This window comes from Delphinus delphis, chromosome 1 (assembly GCF_949987515.2).
Source record: "Delphinus delphis chromosome 1, mDelDel1.2, whole genome shotgun sequence".
Lineage (NCBI taxonomy): Eukaryota > Metazoa > Chordata > Mammalia > Artiodactyla > Delphinidae > Delphinus > Delphinus delphis.
In genome coordinates this window covers 96,381,540-96,401,721 of record NC_082683.1, presented here as the reverse complement: position 1 = coordinate 96,401,721, position 20,182 = coordinate 96,381,540, and the positions used below count along the sequence as shown (strand labels likewise).

Sequence of the window (20,182 nt, the reverse complement as noted above, 5' to 3'; positions counted from 1 at the left end):
TTCCCATATCTCTTCCCTCTTGCTTCTCCCTCCCTCCCACCCTCCCTATCCCACCCCTCCAGGCTGTCACAAAGCACCAAGCTGATCTCCCTGTGCTATGCGGCTGCTTCTCACTAGCTATCTCTTTTACGTTTGGTAGTGTATATATGTCCATGCCTCTCTCTCGCTTTGTCGCAGCTTACCCTTTCCCCATCTAACTTTTAACAGAGCACTATATATGAGCTGACATGTCAATCTTTTCCATCAGTCTGCAAGATCAACAAGATGGATCTATTTTCCAAGGGCCAGCACCAATTCTGGAACCAAATTAATCTGGGTTCAAATCTGGGTTATCTTAAAAAATGCAGTCGGTCCTATTTAAAATGTATAGGTTTTACACTTAAATGTAAATGTCTAACATTCTTTTTACATTTCAGATGTAAGACAATATGAATAGAGCAGAAACAGTACCGCCTCACACAAACAGCAAAAATAATAATAAATCCAAGCTCTGCTACCTGTTACTATGTAACCTCGTGAAAGTTAGCCTCTCTGAGTCCCAATTTCCTCCTCTGTAAAATGAGGATTCCACCAAGCTACCTCACAGCTATACTATGAGGATTAAATGAAAACATACTTGTACCAAGCAAAATACCCTTCATACACAGTAGCTGATAATTTCCTTTCTTCTTTCTACATCAAAGCACAAGATTAAGAAAATCAATGATTTACTAGGAACCACTCTATCCGTCCCCCCTTCCCTCTTGAGCAATAACTGTTCTCAAAAGACGTTAACTACCTAGGGCAACTAGATTCTTTCCTCCTATGAAAGCAAACTATACATTTTAAGCAGAACCAACTACAGGGAGTTCCCTGGTGGCCTAGTGCTTAGCATTCAGGGCTTTCACTGCCATGGGCGGGGTTCAATCCCTGGTTGGGGAACTGAGATCCTGCAAGCCGCGCGGCCAAAAAAAAATAAAATAAAATAACCCACAAAACAGTAAAAGTAGAACCAACTAAAGAACTCCAAGTTGAATTCTGATTTACATAGGCTTTATGACTCTTACACAACAGGGCAGTTCTTCATCCTACTCCATGCTAACAGCCCCTCTAAACCTGGGCGGTATGGATCAAGAAAGACTGACTCCCTAGACTACAGGAAGCTAAAGACTTCATAACTAATGTATTCACTATATTAACAATTAACTTTAAATGTTCCTATTCATTTACTCCTGCCCTTGAACAATATTATAAGATGTTAACACATTTCTAAGTAACCATAATCTACAAATACTATCTCGGACAGATACAGGGTTTCAAGAAAAGCAAGAGTACACTGATTTTCTATCTCCTTCCCCCTCAAGATATCCCATGGGACAAAGAGGAAACAAAGAGGCTTAGCATGTGTCTGGAGAAGTAGGCTGGTGAAGAACTTTATTTCAACATCTAATACATACTAGTCACTGAGGCAGACACATTTTATATTTAATCTTAATTTAATATTCACAAACTTTGGAAGAAAATACTATGATGACTATTTTACAAATGAATAAACTTAAGGTCAAAGTAATTAAACACCCAGTAAATAGAGGAGTCATAACTCAAACTCAAACTGACAAAAAACCCTACACTTTCCCCTTCAGACAACCCTGGCTGCTTAGCAGTGTCACAAGATTACGAAGCTAATTTAATTGTAAGCAGTTATCTTATAATAAATTTGTTCTAACTCAAATTGGCATAAACTTTTAATATCTAGATTGAAATGAAAATGAGGATGCAAAATACCTAAGAACCAAAACAAACAAATTAAAGCCACAAAACACATCTGCTACAATGCAATAATAATGTAGTTGTTAAAGATAATGAACTTTTTTAGGTCTTCCAATATTCACCAACCCTGACCAAAGAAGGTAATGCCTAAGTATGTGCCACTTATAATTCCTCAATACTAAAATATTAGTTGAAATGTTTATAAAGTATATAAAGTATTATCTATAAATATACATATTTAGTAGAGCATAACTTGAACATAAAAGTTCAATAATACTTCCTTCACAGTTACTTGCTGAGATATTTAAAACTATTAAGATACCATTTCTTGCTGTTCTTACTCTAAGAAAATGTCATACCACCACTGTAAAAGGAATTTTCTATATACGTTGTTCAGGAAATACTATTTCTGATACTAAAACTCTACCCACACAGAGCAACTAAGCCCGTGTGCCCCAACTACTGAGCCTGCTCTCTAGAGCCCGTGAGCCACAACTACTGAGCCCGTGCACCACAACTACTGAAGCCTGCACGCCTAGAGCCAGTGCTCCGCAACAACAGAAGCCACCGCAATGAGAAGCCCACGCACAATGAAGAGTAGCCCCGGCTTGCGGCAACTAGAGAAAGCCTGTGCACAGCAATGAAGACCCAATACAGCCAAAAATAAATAAAATAAATAAATTTATAAATAAATAAATAAATAAAACTCCACCTTATAGTACTTTTAAGTTTTTAAAGTTCTTTCCCACCTATTACCTCATCAGCATCATGCCAATCCTATGAGGAAGATGGATAGGTATTAATATTCCTGTCTTACACCTAAGGACAAAAGCAAATTAAGACCAAGTTATTTGCCTAAAGTTACAAAGCTAGTCCTAATGGAGCCAATTCTGAAAACTAATTAACAACGCTGATTAGATCACAGCCCCTGGCTTTTCTTCTTTAATGATTTTCTAAAAGTATAATAAAAGCAACAATTACTTAAATGGACTGAAATAATTTGTGATATTTTTCAAATAATCTAGGCATATTAACATATGTGATGCTATGTTTGTTTGCAAAAAATTAGCTCCTTAGCACATAAACTTGCCTAATTGTAAAACTGGCTTTTTCCATGAGAAAAAAAAAAGCACACTGTGTATTAATATTTGATTTTAGATCTAATTTTTAAAAATCCAAACCTAGTTCCTCTGAGGACCTCATTATAAAACCAAAGCCCAATACTTATTAAAAGCCTTGAGGGTTTCTCTTAAAACAGAATCAACTTGTATACGGCTTTAAGACATATATACATAAATATTTGCCTCATTTGGCTACTCATTCACCACAAATATCTACCTAAATGTCTCACATTTATCACCCATGGTCTTAACATGGGGACACAAATGAAAAACGACAAAAGTCCTTGTAATCACCTTTAAATCGGTCAGTTTAAAATTCATGTTTTAGGGCTTCCCTGATGGCCCAGTGGTTGAGAGTCCGCCTGCCGATGCAGGGGACACGGGTACGTGCCCCGGTCCGGGAGGATCCCACGTGCCGCGGAGCGGCTGGGCCCGTGAGCCACAGCCGCTGAGCCTGAGCGTCCAGAGCCTGTGCTCCGCAACGGGAGAGGCCACAACAGTGAGAGGTCCGCGTACCGCAAAAAATAAATAAATAAATAAATAAAATAAAATTCATGTTTTATTTCTATGAGAGGGAAGCTGGCATTACCTAGGATCACTGAGACAAATAAGACTATCATTTCTTTAAAAAGAAGAACTTACTCTCTGGTACATTCCAACAGAAGCTAACATAACGTAAAAATCTACTTCTATCCAAAACGATGATCAGTAACAACCTAGTGACATTGTTTCAGGCATGCAGAGAATAAGACAGGGTGACCAACTGTCTGGCTTGCCTGGAAATCAGTGAGTTCCTGCGACCTATGACTCTCCGTTTTAAAAGCAGGACAAGCTGGCCACCCTTACTAAGGAGTAAAGACACATCTGGATGTCTGGATACTTGACAGCAGGCAGCTAGAGACTAAAGTTTTTTCTGTCCACATTTACCAACAGTCACAAATTCAATTTATTTTTACATCATTCAAGCTCCAGTGAACACATAGAAACAAAGAGGATACACAGTAGTACTTAAGGCAGGGAGGCATACAGTTTTAATGAAAATCCACTTTCAGGCATTAACTGACCAAGGACTTGTGAAGTGAAATTTTAAAAACTGAATTAACTTTCCCTATTGAAAAATTTCCAACTTTCGCTTTTACACTATTTTTACAAAACTAACAATTTGGGCCAAAATAAAGCCAAGATGTCCCACTCTTTGGTTGGTGTCAACCGACTTCAACATTCTCTTAGTAAGGAAAAGAGAAATCTATCCCTTAAGAGCAGTATTTCATGAGCAAGGAAATGATAGATAAGTTTTAAAGAACAAGAGCTAATATTACCTTCCTTCAATATCCCAACTAGTCAAAGTTTAGTATAAATTAATTTACAAACACCAACCTGTAGATCAGAGGAGTTTATCACACTTGATTAAACCATTTCAAGGCTAAATGCCCCAGCTGTGCAGCATAGTCCTCTGAAGCCATAGTAATAAGAGAACTCACCAACTGCCAGGTGTCTTAGGTTCTATGATTAATGGGTGTCTGCCTGGATGAGAACACATGTATGTGCCCAACAGACGACCTCGTCCTGCTTGGCTAAGAGAGGAGAGAAGCTAAAAAACTAGTCAGTTGTACAGTACTTGTTTTATAATGGAAAGAATCAGACTTTGCCCCAGAGAAGAGACTTACAATTCATGCAGACTTTTTAAATGTCCTCTGTACATATTTTATATCACTTACCAGAAAACGACAATAAAGATCTAAGAGGATAAAAACCAATTTTATCACCCCGAAATGAGATATAAGTGAAAGTGAAAATTATCATATTGAGTTCACTGCTTCAAGAAATGTGAAGTCAGAGTCATGAGAAAAATAAATCCATATTTAAACCCTCCTATTACATTTAATGACTTGATGTCAGTTTCCACTCAAGTAAAAATCAGTAGTTCATATTTGCGTTCTAGTACACTAATGTATATATCCTTATGTGAAAACTGATACCATGCCACAGTTAATACGGGTTTATAAATATGGAGTTTAAAAGAAACTTACCCATTCCCTTTGTGCAGCTCTGACTTCCAACCCAGTTTCTATAGAAACAGAAGGACAAGTGCCAGTGCCAGAAGTCTGCCAATTAGAACTCATCTTTTAGTTGCTGAATAATAAAGCCATATCCCAAAGTCGGCTATAGGTTTTTGATTGTCAGTAGTTCCTAAAAAGAAACCCAGGAGGAAAAAAAGACATTTTAACCAATTACTATACTTAGAAATGTTCCCTCCTTTAAACTTGGCTATTAAAAAAAAATAGAGGAGGTAGATCCAATACCATGTGTTAAATTTTTTTTTAAATTAGGGCTTCAGATATCTCTAAACTTAAGGAGCAGCAAATAGAAGAAAAGGCGTCTCTGAAGGTTCAAAATAACTTTAAACCATTAATATTAAAGAAAAAAACACTCATGTATCACAGAAATAAAGTATTTTCAACCACCAAACCTTAAAGTTCAGATGAATTCATCCTTTTCGTGGAATGAATTTCCAGTAAGATTAATAACACTGCAGAGGGTAAACTTCACAAATGAAATTTGTCAGGAGAAATAAATGATACAGGTTAAGTCTCCACTAAAAAATAAAAAAGCACCTCTCATGTCTCAGGAGAAATCTATAAATCATAAAACCACCCTAGCAAAGTTTTCTAGAGACGCTGACATTGCTGTGCTTAATGAAAAATCCCTCTAAAACACATGCCAATTTAAAAATTAAAAAATGGTGGGATGAGAATAATCTGGCTGCAATTTTTTATTTGATATCAACATGGTTGCTTGGTTAATGTATTTTAGAATTTTTTATCATAAAAACTTATGCATTAAAAATAGCATTTCTGTATCTAAATTGATATCATGCAATTTACAGTATTTTCTGAACATTCACATTGGTCCATTCCCTTCAATATATACAAATCTTAGTATTTATTATTTGTCACTGTGAACTTTAACATAATTAGATTCTTGTTGCTATGTGAGGAAAATCAGTTTATTAATGAAGTTATTATCATACAATTAAAAACAAAAGCAATTAGGAACCACTCCTCAGTCCTGTCCATATCCATCCCCTCCATAGAAAGCTCTGAACCTACCTCTACCAAATTTTCTAAATTATGGGGTACCTATCAGTACAGTGTCTCAAATATCCTCATCTGTATCTATAAAAAAATAACATATTCTATCTCACAATGAAAAGAGTGGGCTAGAACAGAATAGGAGGGAGAGAAAAAAATAAAAGTGTAACAAAATAAGCAAGAACCAACCAACTAGGATAGACAACAATAACCCCTCCCCTATCTTGGTGGCAGAGACCCTCTGGTAATTCTCTGGTCACCAGAAGCTCACTACCTATGAACTCTTGTTCTTACTTTTCTTATTGAAATATTTTTTTTAAATCTTTAAAGTAAATGTCATTGACTAATGCACAAATCTGAGAATCTTATGCATGAGGGATAAGATTCTAATCACCCATTTTTATTACAAAGGACATTTATATATCTGCATCTTAATAAGTACTTCTCAAACCTTCCAGTACAGAGGAATCACCTAGGGATCTGAGTCCATTCAGTGGGTCTGTGTGAGGCCTTGCAATTCTACATTTCTTAACAAGCTTCTAAGTGATGCTATTACAACTGGTCTGAGGGCCACACTTTCAACAGCAGAAATTCTAGAAGACTAAACAATATACATACTCTACTGAACCCAAATTATACTCTGAAAGTTTTTCGCTTTGATGTTCCAACAGTTTTTAAGAGGCTGATTGTGCGTGTGTTGGTCTGTATGTTTAAGATTTGTCTCTAGGGCAGTGGTTCTCAACCCTGGCTACATACTGGAATCAACGTGGGCACTTAAAACAACAGTGGGGCCTTGGCAGAGCCCCACTGTACCTAGATCAATTTAAATAATCTACGAGAGACTCCCAGCTATTGGTACTGAAAAGTTCCTCGGGTGATTTTAATGCATAGCCAGGTTTGAGACCTCTGCTACAAAATGCAGAAAAATTCTAAAGAGTGTATTTATTGAAGTGTTTCTCTATAAAAGAATATACACAAACGATATGCTTATCTTGGGAGCAAGGTAAAACTACTGACAGTCAATTTCTATATGCTAAAATACAATTTTATCAAACAACACTTTTCTCAATATGCCTTAAAAATATGTAATAAAAATATATATGTATATGGTGCCTCAAAGTGTTAATTTTACCTGTAATAATATTTCTACCCTGAACATAGATGCAATAACAAGCTTATGCATGACAGCTTTTTATTAAGCCCCTTGCTTGGGTAAAAGGAAAATCTGCTGGTTACGTGAGAAAGGTCAGATACTAATTCACTACTTTAAAACTGTATACACACATGTAACTGGCTTGCATAGGATGACAGCCATTCCACAAAAACCCTCTAAATTGATTTTTAGTATTGAAGTTTGGTTTGACACCACTAGAAAAATTACAAGTTATGAAATACAGAAAACATGGTCAGTGTGTTATAGCAGAAACTATATGTGACTATAGTGTAAACTGTCATGACAGTTTGCTGAAAGCAGAAAGAATAAAAAATGACATGTTGAGAAAATGAGGATGTACAAGGAGGAAGAACTCAGGGTAGTCAACAATTATGAGCCTGAAGAAGAAATAAAATCTCTATTACAGTATTTAAATAAAAGAACACTGCTTATCTCTGAGCAAGAACATATTCACCGTCTTGCAGAGAATTTGAAATGTTCATTTATCTTTGATGTGTAAATGGTTGAAAGATTTCCTGTTTTGAATTACTCATACTGTTTGTCTTCAATTTCTGTAGCTAATTAATTAATTCTTCAAATATCTGGGTACCTATTATATACGAGGCAGTATTCTAGATCTTGGGAATAATTGAAAGAAATCTGAAAGACATTTATTTGTTACTTCCCTGAGACACGTAGTCAAATCTTGATCAAATCACTTCATCCCCCTGCTTAAAACCTCCAATGGCTTTCCATTGCATTCAGCTTTAGAATATAATCTAAACCCTTTGTTCTTGGCAACAAGGCCCTAACTTAGTTTACTACCTACCTCCCTTCTTTCATCAGAATATGAGCTCCATGAGACATAAGGAGCTGTTTTCCTCACCAATATACTCCCAATACCTAGAATACTACCTGATACATAACAGGTACCTAAATATTTGAAGAATTAAATAATTAGCTACACCAATCAAAGACAAACCAAGTATTGATAATTCAAAATGGGAAATCTTTCAACCATTTACAAGTCAAAGATACACTCAACTTTACCTATAATTCCATTGTATCTCAATCCTATTAGTAACCTAGTTAGGAGGTAGTAGAGAAAAGTGATGGTTCATTGATGGAAAACAACTTACGTTGTGTACACACACACATACTCACTCAATCCTACAATTGCTTTCAATTTCAAGATAGACTACAATCACATTATTTTTTAGATTAACTGAAAACTCAAGGATACTTCAATCAGTTTCTGGCTATGTACCCCTCAGCCAAGTCATAAAACTTTTCTGGTACCCCTTTAGCATTTCATAAACTCAACAGCAACGCTTCTTCACAGACAGTTATAAGGTAAAATTAAATACTAAGCTAGATTGAATTCCTGGGAGATATAATTACATGACTATAAAACAATTACTTAAGTGACAATTTTAAGTAATAAATTCCACGGCATTTGCAGTTTCATTCTGCTTGTCTCTTCAATAGCTCTGAATTTATCTTCTGGAAGCTCCTCTCAGCTTCAGAATCTGAACACTATTCTGGCTCTCCTACCTAAGCCTCTTTTCTAGCACCATCTTCCCTTCCCATGCCTTAAATATGACATTACCCCAAGTTCATAACTTCAACACTCTACTCTCTGTGGGTTAGTGTTGCTCAACCCATGGCCACTGACCACAGACTACATCAGAATTACCCGGAGGGCTTGCAAAAGAACAAAGACTCCTGGGCCATGTTGGCCCTAACAAAGCCCAGAATTTCTGGGGTTGGAGCCAAGGGCCTGTATGTTTCCCAAGAAGCTCAAATGCTGATACACTATAGTATGAAATACACTATCCAGACATTTTCTCCAGTTTGCAGCTTTAATCCCATCCCAGCCGCTGGAAAAAAAGTGAGGTATGACAGTACAGTGACCAAGAGCCCTGGCTAGAACAAAAGCCTGGTTAGAACCCTGGCTCTATCACTTACTAGCTGTCAGATTATGGTCTGTGGTGAAAAGTGGATGAGACAATGTTTGTCGAGGACTTGGCAGAATGCTATTTAATAAGTGACTGCTATTAGTATTGTTGCTTTACATCAGCACCCCTCAACTGATTATCCATCCTCACTCCCCACCTGCCTAAAACTGGCTTGCCTTTCAGGACTCCCTATTTTGTTGACCCAACTACATTACCAGTTTTCTAGGCTCAGCCTGCATCTTTTCCATGTATCAACTTCTATTATTATTCATGCTTCTTGGCCTGACATCTCAATCCCAACCTCCCTCCACCATTCTATATCCTTCTCTAACTAACAAATTATTTTGTAAAGCCTTTCTTGACCATCCCAGCTTAAAGTTCATATACTCAATCATATACCCATATGGCCAGTAAAAATTCAATTAATCAAATTTGACCTGTGACATCTCTCATAGTTGTCTTAAACTATGAACTTTTTTCCCCTGATATTTAACTATTTACCTGTTTATATCTAGTTTCTCCAATTAGAGTACAAGTTGCTGACAGGGGTAGACACTATTTGATACTTTGTTCTACATACTCAGCATCTTAGTTCTTAACATACAGCCAGCATTTAATTTATACAGGAACCCTACCTGAATGCTTAATATCACAGCATTTGGGTACAGAAGCATGCTAAGTAATTTTACCTCAAAATCAAAATCTCTTTTTGGTTGCTTCTTAGCAACAATCTTGTCTGAGGTTTGAAGGAATTTTGTTACTCAATAAACTCCTCTGCTTAGAACGTATAACTAGGTTATAATCCAAGTTTTTAAGTAAAAATCCTATTTTAACCAGGAAAGCTTAAAAAGAGCAAACTTGAATGGGAAATGGTGGTGATGGTCAGATAAGCCATAACCATATATCCTATTGCAAAGAAGAAAAATAGATGCTGTACAAGCCATAAGCACTAAATTTATTGCCTCAGATAAACAGCTTGTAAATAATAATGTGCCTTAAGCTACTGAAGTGGCAATTTATAAAATCTAGGTTGTTTTACTAAACTCAGGGTAATCCCCATTTTCAATTTTAATACAACCAGACTTTTCAAAATGAGCACAAGTCAACTCAGGGGTGTTCTTGGAACTATTTCCTTTATAGGAGAACCCTAAATTTAGATCATACAAAAGACACTGGAAAAACCACACATATAATTCCAAAGGGCACTTTCCAATTTATAAAACCAGAACTCTAGATCTAATACTCAACCCAATTAATATTTTTTCTTCATGGTACAGCTGGAAATAAAATGATTTCATGAGTAGTTTCAAAAAACTGTGTATCCTTCCATTTTGCATGACATGGTTTCAGATACAAATAAACAAATGCACTGTCTGCAACATTTTTTCTTCTTCTTGAAAGATGAAGCCTGAGATCTTAGAAAGATACCAAACATGGAGAAATATGTAGAGTGTAACAAAATCTTCCTCAAATTGCCAGTGATTTTAAATATTTTTTTACTAATTGTAAAAACTACTTAACGGGCTTTCAGTAGTCAGAGAAAGAAAACACACTGGAAATTAACATTTCCAAAAGGAATAAACTGTTTAAAGAAATGTACATGAGAGATCATTTACCAACTCATGTTTTAAAAACTGTTGAAATGACATACTGAGAACCTAAAAACCATCGCACTTCACTTTTCCCCTCTGGAAAGAGATGAAAGATAAAAATCTCATGAAAAAGAAAAATTCTCTTCAAAATATGTGATCCCATTTAAAATAAGGCAAGGAAACCTAAGTTGTATTATACATTCAAGAAGTTGTGCTTGTATTAAGCGGCCAAAGCCTCACACTTGATTAATGTTGGAGGGAGGGGCTGGAAGGGCTCAGAAGGCTGGCAGGGCTAAATGGACAATGAAAATGGTTAAGCGCTAGATCTTCCTCAACACTGCCCATTCACCTCCTAAAGTTCGTTGTAGCTACCTAATTTTATAATTAAATAAATCTCCCTGTGGAAAAAGAACAAAATTAACTATTTTGGCTAAGTTATCTGTCATTCCCAGTCTGATAATACACTTTTTTGCTATACATACTAAAATATTCTTAACTTGGAGGTTTAGAAATCAGTGTTTGTAATAAGCAACATTTTTACACCAGCTGAGTTCTTCCAGCACCATTAAATCACCACTAAGGGTGAAGGCTATGGCTAAAAGAAAACGTCAATTTTTTGTAGATCCAAATCCATAACCAGGATTTTAATACTTTGGCTCTCACATTAAAATAATTTTTTCAAACGTTAAAACAAATTTTAAAACTTAAAACTCAAAATATCAAGTAGAACAAAAGTTCTGGCCTGCAACTTTGTTAATACAACACTTTGGTGAGGGGAGGAAGCTAGTAACAGCAGCAGAGTACCTAAAGACTTCCAATCAGAGAAACATACCCCAAAACATTAAAAGCCCTCACCCTAATAATTATAATGCATTTTGACCTCTAAAAACCCTCTTACCTGTTTACAAGAGTTTATACAGCTGTTTGCCACTGGAACACCACCTTGCAGAGTATAAGCGTGGCATCCTTTGTTGATAATCACCTGTTGCCTAAGTAATCATCATCCCGCATGGAGACAGACAGCACTAGGCCTCTTCCATCCGAGGTTAAAATTCAAAACAAGCCCAACAAGCCTGCATTTCAAGGTGGTCTTCGTCTGCAACTAGTTAAGTTTAAAACTGGCAAACAACAATGGTGTCTGAAGCCAATGGTGCAGCACTGCTGGCTTCCTCTTGAACTCCAGCGTTGTCACTGTGCACCGAAGTCTCCTGCTGCAAACAGGGGAGTTGTTCTCCTGTACTGGAAACAGCTTCCAAAGCTCAGGAGCCCCTGTACAGGATAATGCAGGAACTAAAGGCAAACACTTTTTCCTCCTTAAGGATGCCTCCATTTTTTCCTCACAATCTGTACTACCAACCGAAGTGACTGGGCCTGAGTGTGCGTTCGTACCTATGAAACCGTCACGGTGCATGCACATCCAAGGCATGTGGAACCACAGGTCAAATAAGGCACAGATACCAAGTAACGGTTCTAATTACAAACGCTAGCTCTCAGGAACTCTTCATCCATTCAGAACTAAACCCATCACTGCATAACTCTGGTAAGAAGCCCCTGAAGATGGAGGAGCTCCTCAAATGTGTCAGGAAAGGCTTTATTAACATCATCATTAACATTTAAAAAGCAAGCGGAGCATTTCTCCTTCTTTTGGCAATTTGGTGCAAATGTTAAGAGCAAGATAAAGCAATTTCAAACTTTTCTTCAAATTAAAAATGAAACTAAGGCCAAACGTGATGGGTGAACAAAATAAATCAAAACTTAAATTTCAGCAACTCCGGCTCTTCAAACCAGCAAAGCCCCCGACTCGTGCACTGTGGTGAGGCTTACGGTGCTTGCCCCGGCTTCTTGCGTGCCAGCAAACAGCACCATTTCCTCATCAAGTTGAGGACTGAGAAGCAAACGATCCCCTTCACTGCAAACAAAGGGGGTCACAGTAACACTAGTGATCCTTCAGAATTGACACACTGTGATAGTCAAAATGATGGTCTCCCTGCTTCTTGCTCAAGACATACAAGATCTGAGCAGCAGCAAGTACCCCCTCAGCTGCAAACAAAGGGGTCAAAGGTTTGCCGTCAATTCACTTCCAGGCAGAAAAACATTTTCCTCAAAAGAAACAATTTATTTAGAATAAAACAAAAGCAGCTCAACTGTGAGCGCACGTTTGAGTGACAGCTACTTTTAAGCTGTGTGAGCCATAAAAAGGGTTTTTCTTTTCCAGAAATCTTGTGTACACAGCACAAAGCAAGGTCATTTTTTTTCCACTTAAAACACCGGCATTGGCATCACAATAGCAGATACACAACTTTAAGCTGCCATTTTAGTAAAATGCACAAATACTAAACAGATTAGCTTTCTTCCATCAAGAGGCCCATGTAAACTCCACATAAGCCACAACTTCTCTTCAAAAAGGTCCATTAGAGCTTTGAATTCCGTATCTTCATCCGTTGTTCACCAGTTTTGCTTGCGAGGGGGGGGGAGGGGAAAAAGGTTATTCAGTACAAACGTTTACAATATTAAAAATATATATATTTCCCCTATGCCATTATAGCTAAACATAACATTAACAAGACCTTCCTGGATAGTCCACCTTGACTTCAAAAAGCACCAATAATACCCACTGGCACAAACCTTGAAATGAATTTACTGTATGAATAGACAACAAGTAAAACAATAGGGTGGATTTTTTTTTAAAGACTGCAATTAAGTGAGGATTATAGGACTGAAAATATCCTTGGTACTCATGTAACTGAGTAAAACATATCAGAAAAAAGCAAGTTTACAATCAATTTATAATCAATATATTCTAAATATAACTTAAAAAATGAAACTATAAAAAGGTGGAGTTTAGTCAAACTTTTACCCCCTCTATTTTCATTCTGTAATTTATATGGAGCAATACAGACCTACTCCATTACTGTACAAAGGGGTCAAGATACAAAGCCTTTTAAAAATCCACCTTCATCTGTGTTACCAAAGACAGCAGCTGTTATTTTCTTTTAAGAAAACCCTCATACAAACAATCGCTAAACAGCCAAAGAACACTGTAGGACTTTTACTTTCCAACTCTGTTTACATCATACATGTAAAACTCTTCATTAAGCTAGACAGTTCACCGTGGTTACCTGAAATCATTTTCTCCCTTTAGGCACATCACTAAAACCAGAATGTTAAGAGGGTCAGCTCCATTTCTCTTCTTGTTCTCATACCTAACTCCTATCTCCAAACCAAACACTGTGGCAGAGACAGAAAAAAAATGTCCAGAAATTCTCTCCAAAAATTTTTTCACAAAAAAGGTCATTAAGGCCCTCTTCTCAACAAGATTTCCTAGTTCTATTACCACAGTTTTTGGTGAGTGGGTCCTATAGGGAACCAAACTGCAGTTCAAGCTGTATCTGCAAATGAGCAATTTCACTGTCTGAAGAAAGTGGATTTAAAATCAAAAAGACAAAAAACAACACAAAAATTGTCAGTGAAAACCTGCTCATAAAATAGTTTTTAAATAAACCTAAACAAGTGTTTGACTCAGAAAGCAACACCCAACTTACTTTTACTATTGTACCTCAAATGATCTGAGTTAAGAAGGTCCAGAGTATATATATTACCTTCAAAATGTGACAAGAGCTTATACCAGCCAGAGGATGGACATTTTAAGATATAATCCTTAAAGGGAAAACTCTATCTACTCTCAGGTGAGAGTCAAAATATACATCTTAAACCAGGAATTTAAATTTTTTGCATGGAAAACTCTTTATAGGGATACCAGTTATAACCAACAAAATAATATAAAAAAATTGGCTAGGAGCTGAATGATTAATTTTTCATAAACTTTGAAGTTGTGATTAAAAATCTAAATTAGCTTGATGGTTTATTTTTTTTACCAGTAATACTTAATAAGTCATTTAATGATATCCTGAAGAAATTCTTTCCATTCATTTGAACTGAGTTCCAAAAAAATCAATTAAACAAATACATTTTTTTTAAGTAAAAGAAACAATTGGTTGTCACAAAGAACATCCAATGTTGAGATTATGAAATTCTGGCTAATGAGAATTAGAACCAGATAGTTTTAGACATTTGTTTTCATTACACTCTGAAGTTTTAAGTAGTTTACCAATATTATGAACCTGCACAACAGAACGAGCAACACAAATTAAGAGATTCATCTGAATGATGGCACTCTGCAGGTAAACACTAAACTAAACATAGTTATAATACATACACTTAGAAATGGTATCAAGCCATTGTTTCAAAAACATTGAAGCACAAACTGCCCAGATCTAACAAAAGCCACAATGTCAGATTAAGGTTCAAACAAACATGGAGCAAAACCCACAGTACTCTGCTCTTCGGTAAGCTGTCACATCAACTTAAAAAAAAAAACAAAAACCACACACACTTTGGATTAGAGTAAAATTAGATGTCATGGACTTCACTCCCTAAAAGAGTAAAATTATTTGTCCAGCCATCTTATCAAAAGATATTCAAAAGTTAATGGTTAGTGAGATTATTTAAACTGGAAAAAAATGTATCTAGCCACAAATTGTACTTTGACCCCACTTATGCACAGACTGCACACTTGCATAAGTTTCTGAACAGGTGTCTACTCCACATTAGCATGTCAAGCAAAGCCTTTTAAAAGCAAAAAGGACCAAAAGTCTTAATTGTAGGATTTCAGGTATTTTCCCTACAGGCACACCAAGGACCTTTGTGCTCAGAGCCTAGTATCTTCCTTCTCTCAAAATGGCTAGTTTTTCCAGTTTAAAAACAAAAAATACAAAAACTTCCAAACTTAAAGAGAAAATTTACAAATGCATAGTGAAAACCAAAAAGGATGACACAGAGTGATGAGGCTTTCATGCTGACATGCATTAGACACCTGTCATAACGGACAATTAAAAATTACATGACGTTTCCCTGGGTTATTATTGGTGCTATTTCAAAACTATCAGCTTTGATAACAGAAAGAAAACAGTTGGGTTCTGCCAGGCTTTCAAGAAGTCACTTACACAGACTAGAAACACGACCATGATCCAAAGGTCCTCAAGTTTCTAATCATAATTAAATATCAAAGGCCTTAGCTAAAGTCCTCAACATTTAAATCACAGGGGAAAATATACCTACAAATGACCTGAGAAACTAGGGGTGGGGGTGATGGGGGTAGATGAAAAATAAAGACAAACAAGGAAAACACCCATTACTGTTAAGCAGCAAAAACCCTTGTTAAGAACCAGAAGTTGATATAATCTTCAGTTTTGGAAAAAAACTGTCAGGATGGGCTAAATTATTTTGTATTCATTCCAGGTGTCTGAGAAAATAAACCACTAAAAAAGAGTTTTCCTAAACTGACATTTCAATTTTCTGTGGTTGGACACCAGTGAAAATATAAACACAAAATTTCAAAGATATTCAAAGTATTTTCAATAATGTAATGTCATTGCTAGCGTTTAAATATGAAAATAAAAATACAAGCAAAATTTGGAGAGTATGTCAAAGGCATTTCACGATGACATATGGCTGATTAATGCCCACTGAAACAAAAGATGACTTATGAGCCTGCAGACAACTCTTCTTTCTATTATTGAAATCAGAAATTTGAATGGATACAAAAATAAAAACTCATCTCTGATGAAAAACACAAGTTTTGAAATATGCACAATTAAATTAGAACTGTACCTGCTACATCTCTCTGAAAAAGTCAGTGAAACCACCACCACACACCAACAACTGACCAAAGAATTCTGATTTTAAAAGCACCTACTCACTTCCTGCATACTAGTGTAAGCATAAGACATATGTGGTTTGTAACATACTCCTCAATTTTTACTGAACAGTTACCGCTACAAACCAAAAGTGCATATACAGGATACAGAACTCAAGAGCCAATGATAAAAATGTGTATGTTAAAGCAAACTCTCTGGGAATAAACCACGTATTTTAAGAGAAATACTCAAATACCTGAATAAAATAATCACAATGCTATATGATTTACCAGCTTATACTAATGAGATTCCTGATCAAATTTCAGCCACACAAACATTTCTGGTACAGGAATTATTTACCTACATACCAATCAAGCCATTTTCAGGTGTATATTATCATCTTTATATAGTCAGTGGGCTCTTTGTTTTCCAAATTGACTTTTCAAATTTCTGGTTTTGTAACTTGGAGGATTTTTTTAAGCTTAAGCTTAAAAAAAAAAAAACTGCAGAAAAAGAGGAAAAAAGTTACTCATAAGAGTGGGAACTCCTAATTAAAGTAAATCCATTTGCCTGCTACCTTTAGGGCATCCCTTTCACTTAAAATAATAGCTAAACTCTCCTGACTTCTATTTTAAAGAGGTTTATAAAAATATAAAAAAGAAGAAAGCTACAACTAAACAACTAATTAAAAAGAAAATTTCATCCAATGCTGTATCCCATCACACATCACAAAACAGGAACCATGTCAAAGTACTAAATACAAGTTACATATGGACTTTAAGACGCACCACGGACAATGATCATGACCAGGTAATCTTCTTCAGATTTGGCCAGTGCCTTGGCAGGGGAATCCAGGAACTTCTGGGAGAACTCACAGGGTGGGAAGGCATGAAGGACTCCGGTGTTTTCCTTGTCTTTGTTGCCCCCCACAGGGAGGCTGATCACCCCGGCGGCCTGCTTTTGCTTTAAATAGGACACGAGGTTCCTAAGTGGCCTCTGAGTAGAGGTGGCAGTGTCTGAGGTGGCCGAAGAAGAGGAGGACCTGCTATCAGAACTTCCAGGCACAGCCAGAAGAATAGCATAACCATTGGGCCCTGCCACTTTGATGCGTCGAGTTACTTCATCCAACTTGGGCTGGTCCAAACGAAGACGCTGAGTGATTTTGAGCTGGGCCACTTTGCCTCCAGTTGAGCCCTCCACAAGAAGACTACTAGCCACCTGGAGGTCACCCTGCAACAGATGCATGTTGGAAGGAAAGTTGCTGTTCTTCAACAGAAGCATGCCCTGCCAGGCCAAACAGAGTTTGGGAGAGGCTGCTGCTGCAGGGGCTGTCCCACCATCCTGTTTCTGGGAAGGGGACTTCAGCTTCGATGAAGCAGTGCTGGTGCTGGGTGCACTCCCATCAGACCGGTCTTCTTTTTTCAGAGGGCTTTTTCCCTCAGTGGAAGCAGCTGTCCGGTGCTTCCTATCCCGTTCAGCTGATGCAGAGTTTTTACGGTCTCGCTTGTCACCCTGGCTCTTCTCCAAACTACCTCGCCGGTCTCTGATTGGAGAGGGCCTTTCCAAGAGAAGACGGGAAGATCGATCATTGTCACTGTTGTAGCGATCCCGGCTACTGCTCAATTCTGGACTGCGGTCAGGAGAAGGTGCACAATGACGTTTTCGTGGACGGTCACTCTCCGGGGACCTATCCAGATGCCGTCCCCCGCTCTCCTCAGGCAGCCTTCGCTTCCTAGGTTGGTCTCTGCTGCTGGGCAGATCTCGATCACCTCTGTCCCGGTCCAAGGACCAGCCATCCCGCCTGCGATCCAAGCTATCCAGTGGCTCATAAGCAGGCACAGCAGTAGCTGCAGTCCGAGTGCTGCGTTCACGAACTGGGGGCGGCGGTGGCACCCAATCGGAGTCAGGATAAAGGTCCCTATCACGATCTCTGTATAGTAACGGTGGTGTCCTGTCCCGAGCACCCCTCAAAGGGTCAGGTGCCCGGTGTCCAAAAGCATCTGTCACCAGTTCATAATGAGTTAAGGGCAGAGGCTGCAGATATTGCTGCTGGTAACGATGTTCTGTGTCTGCAAAGTCTACTCTAAGGCGACGATCTGGGCCACCAAGTGGGAAGCCCCGCATATGGGTCCAGGCAGCATGAGCTGCATCCAGGCTTTCGTACTGGATATACGCCCAACTATCACCTTTGCGGTAGTCAATGGTGCGTATGGTGCCAAATCGGTCAAACTCCCGTGCCAGGGCAGCAAGAGGCACCCAAGGACCCAGGCCACCTACCCAGAGGCGGGTGGTGGGTGTAGCTTTGCCATAACCAATTTTTATAGGATTCCGAATTATAATTTTGCCAGACATTGCTAGTTTGGCCCGGTGAGACATGTCTAGGTTCTCAAATTTGAGAAAACCATAGGTACTGGTCTGGCCCCGAGAAGGCCTCTTGATATCTACTTCTGTGATGACTCCGAAACGATCAAAAGCCCTTCTTAGATCACTCTCTGTCACAGTGATGTCTAGGTTGCCCAAGAAAAGCGTCCGGTTAGCGCGCTGATCATCCTCGGGTGAGATCTCATCCACTTCTCTGAAAGGAGCAGCACCTGCTCCAGCTCCCACCCTTGGCTCCAGACTGTAGGCTGGGCGTACTCTCTCATAGAACGAGTAGTCTCGCTCCCTCTCCAGGTCTCGGGGCAATGGTGGCGGAGGTGGAGGGGGCAGGCGGCCAAGAGCCAACTGCTGCAACCGGTAGTCTCTGTATCCCAAGGCTGCGCCACCAGGGGAAAGTGATCTCTGGCCTCCACCACCTCCTCCAGGGGGGTGCCGGTGACCACCTACAGAGGACCCGACAACACTGGCTGACGGAGGATAAGAATCTTTGTCTAAAGGGGAGCGGCTGCGGCGCCGGCTCACATACACAGCTTCTATCTTCAGGGGCCGGTCATAGAGCACTAGACGGCCTCTGGCATGCTTGGCCGCCCGCGCGTCCTCTGGCCGCCGGAAGTTCACAAAGGCTACTCGCTCATCCCCGCTGCCAGAACCCGAGAGATGACTGATTTTGACACTTACATCACCGAAGCGTTTGAACTCGTGAAACAGTCCGTCCTCCACCGCTTCGTCACTCAGCTGAGACCCCAACTCGCTTATCTTCAATGTCTTGTATTCCCCGCCGTCCCCGCCGCCAGGAGCTGAAGAGGCGGCCCCAGAGGAACGTGACTCCCCGCCTCCACCCCGGGAGCTGCTGCGCGACTCGCCCCCGCCCGAGGAATTTTTGGTGCTTGGGGAGCTGTAACTATGCAAGCGGCTACTGGAGCTGCCCCCACCGGTGTCGTACTCGCGGCTACCACCTCGGCTGCTAGACTTGTCCAGATGAAGGCTGCGCCGCGACCCGCCGCCGCCGTCGGTCTTTCCACTGCTGCTCCCATTGCTGCCACCAGAGCCCCCTAACTTCTTGCTCCGCTCCCCGCGGGGAGTCGAGTCCTCACCACCACGGGAGCGTTTCGGCTTGACTGGGGAGCGCTCTTTTCCCTTCATTGTAGCGGGTCGTCGGAGGTCTTCTCCGCGAAACTGACTAACCCGCCGCCCCGCGCTCGTTTCACACAGCGGAACCGCACGCCGCCATCTTGGACTCCGCCGCGGCAGAGGTTCCCGCCCCGCAGTCTTCATTGGTCAATTAGCTCCTCTCTTCTACAGTCTCATTGGGAAAACTATTTGTCTGTCTTTACATCTCCCCGCGCTCCGGGAAGGCGCCCGCCCGACCACTGTTATTGGGTTCCCAACGCCCTAGTCAGAGTATCTCATTGGTTCTAGTCGTTGTCCGTCTTAACGGTTCC

The 20,182-nt window shown here is 39.3% G+C and overlaps 2 protein-coding genes across 5 annotated transcripts in view; one reads left to right on the top strand and one right to left on the bottom strand.

The window, feature by feature from the left end:
* Positions 1-2,345, top strand: part of SLC16A4 (solute carrier family 16 member 4) — a 25,898-nt gene extending 23,553 nt beyond the window's left edge. Inside the window, exon 10 of one of the 2 annotated variants that reach the window (XR_009521482.1) lies at positions 2,185-2,303. Coding sequence is in view for 1 of the 2 variants with exons in the window: in XM_060026991.1 (XP_059882974.1) it covers positions 2,185-2,228 (44 nt within the window). In the remaining variant the exon portion in view is untranslated. Of the gene's footprint in view, positions 1-2,184 lie in introns of both variants that reach the window. The other variant, XM_060026991.1, reaches the window with a different exon arrangement.
* On the bottom strand, positions 93-20,182 carry RBM15 (RNA binding motif protein 15). 3 transcript variants are annotated; one of them, XM_060026939.1, is made up of 4 exons: positions 17,150-20,182; positions 11,564-13,122; positions 4,901-5,060; positions 93-4,444 (listed from the first exon to the last, which is right to left on the bottom strand). In XM_060026939.1, the coding sequence occupies exons 1-2, from the start codon at positions 20,013-20,015 to the stop codon at positions 13,100-13,102; spliced, it is 2,889 nt and encodes a 962-aa protein (XP_059882922.1). In that variant the 5' UTR covers positions 20,016-20,182; the 3' UTR covers positions 93-4,444; positions 4,901-5,060; positions 11,564-13,099. The 3 variants fall into 3 exon arrangements, with proteins under 3 accessions (XP_059882922.1, XP_059882931.1, XP_059882913.1); XM_060026948.1 differs by having other exon boundaries at positions 93-5,060; positions 16,730-20,182; XM_060026930.1 differs by having other exon boundaries at positions 93-5,060.

Excerpts from the sequence above, each read along its gene's own strand:
- RBM15 (XM_060026930.1), bottom strand. The coding sequence starts at position 20,015 with ATGAAGACTGCGGGGCGGGAACCTCTGCCGCGGCGGAGTCCAAGATGG. Across the intron at positions 13,123-17,149 it reads GGTCATGATCATTGTCCGTG|CAAAACTGGTGAACAACGGA; the intron begins GTGCGTCTTAAA and ends CCCCCTCGCAAG.